The sequence below is a fragment of the Pangasianodon hypophthalmus genome, chromosome 4 (assembly GCF_027358585.1).
Source record: "Pangasianodon hypophthalmus isolate fPanHyp1 chromosome 4, fPanHyp1.pri, whole genome shotgun sequence".
NCBI classification, from domain to species: domain Eukaryota; kingdom Metazoa; phylum Chordata; class Actinopteri; order Siluriformes; family Pangasiidae; genus Pangasianodon; species Pangasianodon hypophthalmus.
Window position 1 is genome coordinate 27,609,580 of NC_069713.1, and position 14,292 is coordinate 27,623,871.

Below are 14,292 nucleotides of genomic sequence, written 5' to 3' on the forward strand. Positions count from 1 at the left end.
GATTATTAACTAGACGGAATGAAGCAAATTAAAAGCATAGGAAAGTGAAAAAAGAGAAAGCAATAATGATAAAGGAGAAGTGAAAGAAATGAAAGAGCAGTAGGGAGAGGAAAACGTGGAATAATCTACTTTTATATCACAAAGGTTTTGACTGTTAAGAGAAGAAAATAGAATAAAGAAGGACAAGATGAAGTATTAAAGACGAGTTGATGAGATTATTAATAATTAATAATAAGATAAAATAATATAAATAAGTGACGTTATTATTTATTAACCACAGGCGGTTGCAGAGTGACACACGTGACGTGGCAGGAATCCCGCTCACTGATTGGCTGTCAAGGTCCGGGGACTGTCACGTCACGCGCGCGTGCACCTGCCAGGCTGTAGCGGAGCGCTGTGTGTGAGTGAGAGAGAGAGAGAGAGAGAGAGAGGAGTGACAAAGTGAGTTTAACATTCACACCTTTCTGCTCATTAATCCCGCACTTTACCGCACACACAGACACGTACGCGACTTTCCCGCCATGTGGGCCGCGGTGACAGAGCGCTACGAGGCGTTTTTAACGGAGAAGAACCTGCTGACCGACTGTTTAGCGGAGCTCGAGCGGCGCACGGGCGTTCAGAGACAGTACATTGCCTCAGGTACGGACTCAGATAACGGACACACACACACACACACACACACACTCACACTGAACTTTAACCTCTTCAAGCACACTTTCGCCTGGGTCACACACACAGCTGAGTGCACCTTGAACTTTCTTCGCATTATGCGAGAAATAAAACACTGTGTGTGTGTGTGTGTGTGTGTGTGTGTGTGTGGCGCTGTTATAAGAAAATAATCAGTGATGAAATGGAGTTACTGTAACGCCCTTCAAGCTTATTATTTTCGTATTTTCGCAGCACGACCCCAAGTGTTTTATTCCTCTTACACCACAGCAATAAACTTTTATCCATTTATAGTTACATTTAACATTTGTGAAACAAGTTAGTTCCTGTTGTCACTTACATTATAGCAGCTATAAACAGTCATTCCTTCACCAGTCTCTCTTTTTTCTCTCTCTCTTGAAGTTAATAAGACAAAAAAAAATGTTACTGTGTGTGTCATGTTACTGAGAAACCGCAAAGCGTAAACTCCTCTGTCCTGAAGATGTTGGAAAACACTGACACTGGAGACTCCTCCCATCAGTGTTACATATATTACAGTAAACTTCACCTTATCAACATTTACACACGTTTCTTAATCCGTTTATGTGGCGCGACCGCTGTGTGTATCCCTGTGAATGAGCTGTTACTATAGAAACAATAACGTATTAGAACAAGCACGTTAATATAAACCTGTGATTTGCAGCTGCACTACTGTCAGGCTGCTGTTATAGAAAATTAATTAACACCTTCTGATCAAAGGTCATCTCCGATAACAGCATACTGCTCATCCATTAGTACTGCGGTGTTTAAAAAACAAAACTGAGATGCAAATTAAAAAAAATCCCATTCCTAACTGCTGTGTTCTGGAGAGGAGTGTCCTGATGATGTCATCAAAAGGCACCTTTTTTAAACACATATATGTAGTATATAGGATATCTGTCCGTGTGTGTGTGTGTGTGTGTGTGTGTTATGGACACGCCTTCGTCCTTGTCACTCTCTTCTCGCTGGTTTGGATTTCTCGTCTCACAGCTGCTTGCCAGGTTATTTATAACATCGTCCTCAAGTATCCGAACCGCTCAGGAGGTGCTGAGTGTGTGTGTTTCTATCATATATATATATATATATATATATATATATATATATGTATATACAATTACATACACACTTTAATAAAACCACACACACAATCAAACATTGTGTTAAATATGCAACAAAACATATATTCAATCATCCTGAGTGGTTCGGATACTTGAGGACATTGCAGAATGTAGCATGGTTTGAGAAGTTCTAGATGTTACTGTTAACCATTTCCGTCCATTAAAACTAAATTAAAATTAAATTGAATCTCACACCTTCTACCTAGCTACCTTCCATGCTAATGATAGCTAACAGGACAAAAAGTTATAGAGCGAACGCTATCGACGCTCCAGCAAAAGATTGTTTTTAACTCGATTTTTTCGATTTTCTTTCCGAATTTCTGATAAAATCATGTTTATAGACGATACCTAAAAATTCGCAAAATGTGATGTAGAAAAACGCTGTGGAAATTCGAAGTACAAATGTCTTCGAGATCAGGAAGTGTTTTTACTATAGTAAAGAAAATTCTGCTAACATCTTTCCTTTTGTCTTTCTGCTAATGTCTTTTTTTTTTTTTTGGGTCATTTGTCAACGTGTATTTTAAGTGCTAGCTAAACTATGGAGGGCTGACACTAGCTAATATAAATGTAACCAGATTTAATGCAAATATACAAATGTTCAACTGTAATTTTTTGAAAAACGTTACAGATTTTTGACTTTTGTCATTCCAGCATGATAATGATGAACCTCATTGATGAGAAAATTTTGTTTTGCATGTGAATTTGAGTGTAGCTTATTGTGTTTATCATTCTGCCTGAAAACAAACAAACAAGTACATGTAGAAACATGTCTGCGTCATCACTTAGTAACTACAGTAACACTAACATGACGTGACACATTTCCTTATATATTTCTCACATCAAATTGAGTGGAACAGTTCGGTGTTTTTAGCCATTTGTTGTGTTGATCAGAGAAAACCCAGAGCGAGTACGTAAAAATTCTTTTCAGAAAACTTTATTTTCCATTTTTAATAAAAATGCAAAGTTTGACTTGAACACAGCAGCACAGAAGAGCTGAAGTCTGTGGATCATTTTAATGAAGTGCTTCTGGTACTCATTTCCCTACACAAATAACCACAGCACACACACACACACACACACACACACACACACACACACACTATTGCCAGTCCTGTTTGGTCTCTTTTTGTACTGCATGTGTGCTGTTTAAACACTCAGTGGTTTTTATACACACACGCACGCACACACAGCCTTCTGTATGTTAAACAGGAATCTCACACACTGCTGTAGAGACATGTGACATGGAAACACTGCTCCCTATATCCAGAATGCAGACTGTCTGTTTGTCTGGCTCATGTTCATGTTTGGTTTGTGTGTCCGTGTGTTTGGGTCACATTTGAAGAAGAAGACTTTCTTCTAGAATTCCTATGTAATGTTCACTGTGTTGAAGGCCTAACTGAAGTCAACGAAGAGCATTTTGACATACATGTTTGACCCATACAGGTGGCATCTTCTGTTGATCTGTTTGCCCGATAAGCAAACTGATACTAGTCCAGAGTGGCAGGGATGATTCTTTTAATATGTACTAGAGACATGAATGTAAGCACACCATAGTCATTCAACTTACATTTTTATCTTTGGAGATGGGCACAATTGTTGTAGTTTTGAGGCAGGTAGAGACAACAGCGCTGGTCAAGGAAAGGTTGAAAATACTGGTGAAGACCTGGTCGACGCGCGCACAAAGTATACGCCCTGGGACACCATCAGGACCAGCCGCTTTCCTAGTTGTGACATTGCACCCTCAGGCCATACTCTAACCATTTTGCTAGTTGGTTTAATCCTGTTTGAGTGGCTTGTAAGTTGGCAGCATTAACAAGGAAAGATGGTCAGACTATCCTAGATAGGGACAGGGCTGGGCCTTATATGCATTGTCAACATTTGTGTAAACATGATCTAGTGTGTTCTTACTCCTGGTTGAGCATTTAACATTCTGGTGGAATTTTGGGTCATGGCGTGTAGTAACTCGAGTGCTAGCTTAGCATTAGCATGCCATGGTATGTAGACTCCAGTTGTAAAGACCACAGATAATTCCCTAGGATGATAGAAAGGCCTGCACCTCACCATGATATATTCCAAGTCTGGTGTTAAGAGTCTTTCTATGGTGATTGCATTCGTGCACTAGGCATCGTTCACATGTATACAGAGTTTGTCTTGGCGCGGAACAATGTGCGGCCTTCTAGGTCCTCTGCAGATTCGGGAATGTTGCGGTGTAGCCATGTCTCTGTCAAGATCAGGATACAACAGTTTTTTGTACCTTGCTGTGATGTTTTTCTCAGTCATAGTTTGTCCACCTTGCTAGAAGGGGATTGAGCGTTTGACACCACCGGCGTCTTCTTGCTGGAATAGTAACCCAAACTGATCCCAGTGGTGTGGCAATCTCTTCTGGTATTTGTTTACATTCAGAATTCGAGGTGATTGTATGTAGTACCAATGCTTAGAAGATCAAAACAGCTAAATGCTAAGCATGCCTCAAAATACAAAACAAACAACAGGAAAAGCAACACAAATGGTAACAAAGAACTTTTATGGGAGTACCGAGCCGCTGTGTCCATACGCGCCGCCATCTTGTGAAATGGTGTGTGTTTGTGTCACATTAGGTCCATGTGTTTGGATCACATTTGTTGCGTGTTTCAGTGTGTTTGGGATACATTTGGTCTGTGTGCTGCTGTGTTTGGGGGTGCAGTATGAGGGTGGGTGTGGTCAGGCTGTGGTTAGTGTAGTGTGTGTGTGTGTGTGTTTTGGCTTAGTTTGTGTTAGTGGTTTTAAGGATCTTATCACTCCTCTTCAGAAAACTGCAGCTGAGAGAAACACATGTTCTCATTATGTGTGTGTGTGTGTGTTTGTAGGTGCATTGTGTATCATCGCGCTGTACCTGTTATTCGGTTATGGTGCCTCTCTCCTCTGCAACCTCATTGGATTCACCTACCCTGCGTATGCTTCGTAAGTATGACACACACGCAAGTGTTATCCTCTACACACACAGACACACACACACACACACACACACACACACACACACACACAGAGTACACTTACCATGTTTCCAGGAGCAGGATTGAGAAACCCTGAATGCTGCCTTTATTTTTATCTGATTAACTTTTGACCCTCTGTGTGTGTGTGTGTGTGCGCACGCAGTGTGAAAGCAATTGAGAGCAGGAATAAAGAGGACGACACACAGTGGTTGACGTACTGGGTGGTGTACGGTCTCTTCAGCGTGGCCGAGTTTTTCTCTGACATTTTCCTCTTCTGGTTTCCGTTTTATTATGCTGGAAAGGTTCTCACTCTCCTCACACTCTACTCAGTGAATTTATCTGTGTGTGATTACAGAGTGCACAGGTTAATGTGTGTGTGTGTGTGTGTATGCAGTGTGTGTTCCTGTTATGGTGCATGGCCCCCGTGACCTGGAACGGTTCTCAGGTGATCTACACTCGAGTGGTTCGTCCATTCTTCCTGCAGCACGAGGCAGCGCTCGACAGCATGGTGAAAGACCTGAGTGGAAAAGCCAAGAGTGCAGCGCATTCTGCTGCTAAAGAGGGTACACACCACATCTAGTGCTTAACATTAGCACTCACAGCATCATTTATTACTGTTCCATTAGCACTGTAGACCTGAAAAGCTAACATCAGCAGTGGCACCATCTTGCTTTCCAGATTGAGCTAATCCAGCTGAATGGACTGGATCTGGCGCTCCCTCTTTAGTGAGGTTAGTCAGCGGGCTGGTGACATCTGAATAATTAGGCACAAACTTATGATAATAACCAGCCAACCCCAGGAACTGTCTCACCTCCTTTTTGGTCTTGGGTCTCGGGCAGGCCGCAATCACTGCGGTCTTATCAATTTGGGGACGCACCTGCCCATGGCCCAAGTGGAAGACCAGATGCCATCGAGCATGGCCTTGAGCTTCTCCCACTTGTTTTTTGTGTTCGGCCAAATGATAGGGGGCGGCTGCGTGCCACCACCCCTGGGGATGTCTCAATGTGGTGCTCTATGAGATTAGTGTGACCGGGTAGAGGTGAAAACGTAGGAAAAGTCCGCCTGCACCTTTCGCAACCTCCACAAGGAACTGAGCCACCATTTTTAGATTCATCTTTGTCCCTAGCTCCCTCCTCTCCAGAAAAACTGTTGCCAAAGTCACCGGGACCTCCTCTCTCCGTGGTTTAAGGAAATTGAGGTGGTAAATCTGCTGTGCCCCACCTCTATCCTTTAGTCTTACCTCATCGTCAACGTCCCCGACTCACCGTGTGATTTCGAAGGGCCCTTGCCACTTGGCAAGTAATTTGGTGTACCCAATGGCTCCCCTTGAACTACGCATTGGTGAATTGAGGTTTGGTTACAGCCTGAATCCACCAATGGGTGGTATGCACCCCCTTGAGTACGTACCATATAAATGCCCAGTATATGGTACGTGGCGCGTCAGGGACCTGGACCAATGCCCCATCTCCATCACGTGGCACTGGTTCTATAAATGCCCAGTTTCCCTGCAATGCCAGCACATCGGCCCAGGCCTTACACCCACACCTGTGGCCCCAGAGGGGGAGAAGTGACAGACGCAGGGGGGGAGGGACGGGTAGGAAAAACCCGGGACCGCTGTTTCGGCACTGTTGGGCAAATGCAAACGGGTGGCTGAGCTCACTGAGCGTCCTTGAGCGTAAGCAGTGACAGTGCTGTTCGGGGGTGCGACCATTGAAAAATAGCCCACTTTAGGTCCGGGTACTCCGTCAGGTTCACGACTGGAAGCTGTTAGGCCGCGAGCTGGACTTCCCCTGACAGTAGCAGCAGTAGGCGGACCACCCACTGTGGGTCTGGTCAGCCCCACGCTTCCACAGAACGCTGAAAGAGCTCGATGGACGCCTCCGGGTTGTCCTGTGGTCCCATCTTCGAGAGCATGATGTGAGACATGACATGCTTGGTGAAGGGCCTGGAAGTCCTGCTCCAGCTCCGTACACAGCTCAAGAAGGGCCTGGTGTTGCGTCTAGTGGATGCTGTTGAGGGTCTTGATGATCTCCGCGAGTGTCGATCTGTCGGATCTGCCTCAAATCCTGGGTTTTGGCACCAGTGTGATGCTTTCCTGGGTTGGGAGACGGGAGGCAGGCTTGGGATAACTCAAACGGGCTCTTTTTTCTTTTCGCTTTTACATTTTTTTCTTTTCGCTTTTTCTTCTATTTCACTACACAGGCACACACACACTCTCTCTCTCTCGCGGCTCCCCCAACTTTATCCTGGCTGCCGCTCACTGAAATACAGAAAACATTAGAGCAATCCCGCACAGGTGTAGATCCTTACCACTCACTTTTCCTGGCTCCGCCCTCCATTCACAAACCAGCACGTGACCATGCCCCTGCCTCCACATTATTATTTAACCTTTACTTATTCTACAAGTTTGTCATGAATTTATGAGGAACATATGCATTTAGACTGTATATTTTGTGATTTTATATTGCATTTCTCCTGTTTATATGAATTTTAAAAAATGACTTGATCTCTTCTGAATTATTATTATTATTATTATAAACTTTTATATTCTATGTTTACCTGCAATATGCAGACATGTGTGAGGTCTTGAACAAAGACAATTTTATAAAAAGAAGACCCATTAATGCACTGCAGCAGTACTCGATATTTACTTTTGTACATTTAACCTTTAATGTTTTATTTCTGTGTTTTCTTTTTCTTCTTGTCTCTGGTTCAGGTTTCACTCTGTTGGCCAGCGATAAGGATAAATAATCATTTTCAGGAGGTGACGTGAAGAAAATGACAAAATTTCTTTTCACCACAGTGCCTTTAATCAAATACATTTCATCTTCATCATGATCATCATCATCAGGAGCAGCAGCAGCAGAGCTCCAGCTCTTTGTATTTCATTGATATCATTCTTATAAATATGAATTAATGTTAATGTATCACTTCACTCCATAACTATGCCTTGTTCATGAAGAACAATGTGTTTTTGTTCTCAGATCATTTTTAATACATAAGGTAATAAAATAACAATGAACTTTAACTAAATCTGATGAGTGCTCTTATATATCTTTGATACCAATGTGTTTTTAAAAAACAAACAAAAAACAGAACTAAACAACAGTTTTCTGGACTAAACAACTAAACATAGGCTAAATATCTACATACTGCCACTACTCCTGCTAGTGCCTCTGTTAACACTACTGCTACTACTACTGCTCCTACAACTGCTGCTACTGCTACTGATATTACTGCTACTACTACTGCTACTTCTTCTGCTGCTGCTACTACTACTACTAATACTACTACTACTGCTATTACTACTACTGCTACTACTACTCCTGCTACTGCTGCTGCTACTGTTACTATTACTGCTGCTGCTACTATTATTACTGCTGCTGCTACTGCTGCTACTACTGCTACTGCCACTACTACTGCTTCTACTACTGCTGCTGCTCCTGCTGCTCCTATTTAATTCAGTTTTATTTGTATAGCGCTTTTAACAATGGCCATTGTCACAAAGCAGCTTTACAGAAATATATAAATTCAGGATATAAGTTTTAAACTTATAAATTTATCCCTAATGAGCAAGCCAGAGGTGACAGGGGCAAGCAAAAACTCCCTGAGATGACATGAGGAAGAAACCTTCAGAGGAACCAGACTCAAAAGGGTACCCATCCTCATCTGGGAGACAACAAATAGTGCAATTATAAATATTTCCCTCCTATAACTGTATTACATGGTCAAAAAGTGCAACTGTGTAAAGAGGAAATTCATTATAGTTTTCACATGAAGTCCACCTTGTTGACAGAGACCCGAGTGCAAAACTGCTAGCAAAACTGCTAGAACTTCAACCACAGCCCTAAAGCCATCATAGTCCTAAGCCATTATTGCAAGACTGTTAATAACAATTGCAGTCCAGAGCCATCTTCATGGTTTTTAAGTGGCACCATCTACAGTAATCTCACCAATCCCCAGGCTGTCCATGCGGAGCCATCCTCAGCAGCAGCAGGTGATCGCAACCAGAAGCAGGGCACCAGGATTGATCAGGCAGGTCCAGAGAGTAGAAGGGGCCAGGACCACCAGCATCATGGGAGCAGCATGTGCAGCTCAAAAGAGAGAGAGGGAGAGAGGGAGAGGGAGAGATTGTTATGTATGCTATTTGCCATGTAATGGTTAAGTACATTATACTTTGTGTGCAGAGTGCAGTGACAGCATTCAAACACCCCAGTTCACCACAACACTCTATGCCTCTGAACCCTCCTTATCTGCTTCCTTATCTAAGAAAAAGCTATTCACAAAAGGCTTGACTAAACAAAAATGTTTTCAGCCTAGACTTGTCCGGAAGACTTGTTCTAGTCCAGTTCTGTTCCATAACTGTGGGGCTTTGTAAGAGAAAGCTCTGCCCCCTGTTGCAGCCTTCACTATTCAAGGTACCAACAAATAGCCTGCACCTTTTGATTGAAGTAGGCGTGGTGGATCATAAAAGACCAAAGATTTCACTCAGGTACTGCAGCGCGAGACCATTCAGTGCTTTATAGGTCAACAGTAATATTGTATAATCAATGTGAAATTTGATTGGGAACCAATGCAGTGTAAATAAGATAAGGGTGATGTGGTCATATCTTCTGGTTCTAGTAAGGACTCTCGCTGCTGCATTCTGGACTAACTGGAGCTTGTTTAGGCACCTATTGAAACAGCCAGACAGTATGGCATTATAGTAATCCAGCCTAGAGGTAACAAAAGCATGAAGTAGTTTTTCTGCATCATGTAGTAACATTATATTTCTTATCTTAGCAATATTTCTGAGATGAAGGAAGGCTATCCTAGTAATATTATCTATGTGAATTTCAAATGAAGGACTGGAGTCAATAATCACACCAAGGTCTGATACTGCTGCACATGATGAAACAGAAAGGCCATCCAGAGTTATTATGTAATCATAAAGCTTACTTCCAGCTGCATGTGGTCCTAGTGCAAGTAATTCTGTCTTGCCCGACTTAAGTAGAAGGAAGTTAATAATCATCCAGTGTCTAATGTCCTTCACACATTCCTCAATTTTATCAAGCTGATGTCTCTCATATGGCTTTGCTGAAACATACAACTGTGTGTCATCAGCATAACAGTGGAAGCTAATACCATGTTTATGAACAATTTTACCCAGAGCATATATAAAGAAAAAAGCAGTGGGCCTAAAACAGAACCTTGTGGAACACCAAACTTTATCTTAGTATGTGTAGAGAAATCACCATTTACATCTACAAACTGACAATGATCAGTCAAATAAGACCTGAGCCAGGAGAGGGCCGTTCTCTTAACGCCAACATCATTTTTTAAGTCTATCAAGGAGAATGGTATGATAGCATGATCAATGGTATCAATAGCTGCACTAAGGTCAAGCAACACAAGCAAGGAGACACAACCTTGATTAAAGGCCAGTGGTAGGTCATTTCCCACTTTAACCAGTGCTGTCTCTGTGCTATGATGAGGCCTTAATCCTGACTGATACATTTTTTGAATATTATTTCTATGTAGGTATGAGTTGTTGTGCTACAACCTTTTCTAAGATCTTGGACATAAAGGGGAGGTTTGATATTGGCCTATATTTGGACAACTGTCAGGGGTTGAGGTCAGGTTTTTTTAATCAGAGGTTTGATAACTGAAGTTTAAAGGATTTAGGTACATAGCCAGTGCTAAGGGAAGAATTAATTATTTTTAGCAAAGGTTTGATTGTTTCTGGAATTATCTGATTGAGGAAACATGTAGGTAGGGGATCTAGTAAACAAGTTGATGATTTTGATGAGGAGATTAGTGAAATTAGTTTGACCTCTTGAAGGGGAGTAAAACATTGTAATCGCTGATCTGACACAGTTTTATTATTATGCACAGGGTTAGTTATAGAATTGTCTGGTTTTAAATGTATAGTCTGAATTTTCTGCCTGATATTTTCAATTTTCAATTCAATTCAATTTTATTTGTATAGCGCTTTTAACAATGGACATTGTCACAAAGCAGCTTTACAGAAATAAATGGATTCACAAAAATATATTGTAAATATTTAAATTTATCACTGTGAATTTATCCCTAATGAGCAAGCCAGTGGCGACGGTGGCAAGGAAAAACTCCCCGAGATGATATGAGGAAGAAACCTTGAGAGGAACCAGGCTCAAAAGGGAACCCATCCTCATCTGGGTGCAACGGATAGTGCAATTATAAATAAATCCCTTCTATTGTGTACAATTTTGCCATTGAAAAAGTTCATGAAGTCATTGCTGCTATATAATGATTGTGTGCATGTTTCTGTGTTGGTCTAGTATTATTTTTGTTATCTTCTATTAGGGTGGAGAGATACGTTGATCTAGCAGCACTAAGAGATTTTCTATAGCTCAGAAGGCTCTCCTTCCATGCTGTTTGAAATACTACCAATTTAGTTTGACACCATTTACTTTCTAATTTTCAAGTCCTCTGCTTTATCTAGCAACTAATTAAGTTAATTGACATCAGGTCTGTAACATGATTAGCTATAAAAGGATGTCTTAGAGAAGCAGAGTCTCTCAGAAGTAAAGATGGACAGAGGCTCTCCAATCTGTGAAAGAGTGGGTAAAACGATTGTGGAATACTTTAAAAACAATGTTCCTCAACGTCAAATTGCAAAGGCTTTGCAAATCTCATCATCTACAGTGCATAACATCATCAAAAGATTCAGAGAAACTGGAGAAATTTCTGTGCGTAAGGGACAAGGCCGAAGACCTTTGTTGGATGCTTGTGGTCTTCCGGCCCTCAGACGACACTCCATCACTCATCAGCATGATTCTGTCATTGACATTACTATATGGGCCCAGGAATACTTCCAGAAATCACTGTCGGTAAACACAATCCGCTGTGCCATCTGCAGATGCCAACTAAAGCTCAATCATGCAAAAAGGAAGCCATATGTGAACATGGTCCAGAAGTGCCGTCGTGTCCTGTGGGCCAAGGCTCATTTAAAATGGACTCTTTCAAAGTGGAAAAGTGTTCTATGGTCAGACGAGTCCAAATTTGATATTCGTGTTGGAAATCACAGACGCCATGTCCTCTGGGCTAAACAGGAGGGAGACCTTCCAGCGTGTATGGGGGTGCATAAGTGCATACGGTATGGGCAGCTTGCATGTTTTGGAAGGTACTATGAATGCTGAAAGGTATATAAAGGTTTTAAAGCAACATATGCTCCTCTCCAGACGACGTCTATTTCAGGGAAGGCCTTGTGTATTTCAGCAGGACAATGCAAAACCACATACTGCAGCTATTACGACAGCATGGCTTCATAGTAGAACAGTCCGGGTGCTGAATTGGCCTGCCTGCAGTCCAGATCTTTCACCTATAGAGAACATTTGGTGCATCATTAAACGAAAAATACGTCAAAGACGACCACGAACTCTTTAGCAGCTGGAAACCTATATCAGGCAAGAATGGGTCCAAATTCCAACACCAAAACTCAAGAAACTCATAACCTCGATGCCCAGACGTTTTCAAACTGTTTTGAAAAGAAGAGGAGATGCTACACCATGGTAAACATGCCCCCGTCCCAACTATTTTGAGACCTGTAGCAGGCATCAAATTTGAAATGAGCTCATTTTGTTCATAAAATTGTAAAATTTCTTTCTTCTTTCTTTTAAATGAGATGAGATAATGAGCTGAGATAACTTCAGACTGTGGAAATTTGACTGTATTTTCCATATTTAATCTGAATGTTAATATTAGATCAAGAATGTGACCACCATTATGAGTGGGTCCTATTATGTTCTGATTAACCCCTACTGAATCTAGAATGGACACAACCAATTCATGCATTGTCTAAAGAAACAACCAGGTTCGATATGAAATCTGCAAATTCACAAAGGAATTCAGAATATGGCCCTGGGGGTCTGTAAATAATAATTAGCAGAATCGACTGGGTAGACTTATTTTTTGTGGCTACATATGTTATGTTAGTTTAAAGAACTTCAAACGCATTTATTTTATGACTAGGTTTTTGTGTGATTCCTATATTACCATTATAAATAACTGCGACACCTCCTCCTCGGCCAGTTAGACGAAGCTGATGTATGTAACTGTATCCGGTTGGACTAGCTTCATTTAATGCTACATACCCATTTGGTTTAATCCATGTTTCTGTTACACACAGTACATTAAATTCCTGATCAGTAATAGCTTCATTAACAATAAGCACTTTTATAAGCACTTTTTTATGTAAGAGATCTAATATTTAACAGTCCTAGCTTCAGATCAAAGGTGTTGGCTGTGCATTCAGTATGATTTAATTTTATGTTAATTAGGTTACTAAAACAAACTTTCTGAGTATTTCTACATTTTTTGTTTAGCTCATTATGTTGGAACCTAAGTGACGACTCAGTGCAGCTAGCAAACGGTCAGTTTAGCCTGCTTGTCTGCTCCTTGGCCTTGGCCCTGGATTGTCACAGATTAACTAGACCTGTTCTGAGACTATGTGCAATGCTGCAAGAAATGAGAGCAGCACCTTCCTGAGTGGGATGGATACCGTCCCACCCTAACAGGGCAGCCTTGCCCTCAAAACTACTCCAATTATCTATAAAGTCCACATTGTTTTCAGAGCACCACCTGGACATCCAGCAGTTCAGCAACTATAACCTGCTATAAGCTACATCGCCATGCTGCATTGGGGGGGGGGGGCCAGAGCATATAACTGCATTGGACTGAAGAGAGCAAACCTGTTGGAGGAGTGGTGCTCCTGTGGGCGAGCCTTAGCTTTAGCTTTGGCTTTGCAATTGTGCCCCCAAGTTGTCACCCATTCGACCCACTGTGAGGGCTCTAATGCCAGAGTTGGGGGATTGCTAACTTTGCTGTTTTTTTTTTTTTTTTTTTTTTTAACTTTTAAGTGTTTTTAACTTTTTGTCTTCACCACTAGAATTTACACTGCTCTGTAGTTAAGTAGTATTTATTCAATGATCAAGATTTTCTTTAAAATGCCCTGAGAAATAAAATTAATAAAATCCAAAATAAATATATTTTTTGTTCTTTTATAGTCTGTACAGTATAATTTTTTTTTAAATTAAACATTAATTGGAGTTTAAGATATTACTGATTGTGTAATTTTTGGATTAACGTTATTAACACGTTATTAACACGTTATTAACAATAACACTTTATTAAGTACATAAAAATGCATACTTGTATACGAGAAGCTTAAAAAGAATCAGTTCTTCAGGGTTATTTGTGGTTTATTGGCATACCGTTTTGTGTATTTTAAATAAAAATTTAGAAATATGGCATGATACGCTTTGAATGAGTAACGAACATAAGATCGTGATTTTACCTCAGTTTTTCATCGTTTTAAAATGTTTTAAAGTACTTTAATAATGCTGTAGGAGATTCAGTTAATAAAATCTAAACACAACGTTCTTTTTTTAACCCCAAAATGAACTAAGAAACATCATTAATTTAAACCTTATATCTTTAATATCTTATGCCTGTTTAGAACAATGAAGACCGATCATTAATAATTGTTAATTATTTAA

At 41.0% G+C, this 14,292-nt stretch overlaps 1 protein-coding gene across 1 annotated transcript; it reads left to right on the top strand.

The window, feature by feature from the left end:
• The first annotated feature begins 384 nt into the window (after positions 1-384).
• Positions 385-7,802, top strand: zgc:101744 (Receptor expression-enhancing protein 6-like). The gene is made up of 5 exons (XM_026937246.3): positions 385-639; positions 4,649-4,742; positions 4,938-5,076; positions 5,169-5,337; positions 7,491-7,802. The coding sequence occupies exons 1-5, from the start codon at positions 522-524 to the stop codon at positions 7,523-7,525; spliced, it is 555 nt and encodes a 184-aa protein (XP_026793047.1). The 5' UTR covers positions 385-521; the 3' UTR covers positions 7,526-7,802.
• Positions 7,803-14,292: the final 6,490 nt, after the last annotated feature.

Coding starts and splice junctions, on each gene's coding strand:
- zgc:101744 (XM_026937246.3), top strand. CDS start 522: ATGTGGGCCGCGGTGACAGAGCGCTACGAGGCGTTTTTAACGGAGAAG. Junction 4,743..4,937: donor ACCTACCCTGCGTATGCTTC/GTAAGTATGACA, acceptor GTGCGCACGCAG/TGTGAAAGCAATTGAGAGCA. Junction 5,077..5,168: donor CGTTTTATTATGCTGGAAAG/GTTCTCACTCTC, acceptor GTGTGTATGCAG/TGTGTGTTCCTGTTATGGTG.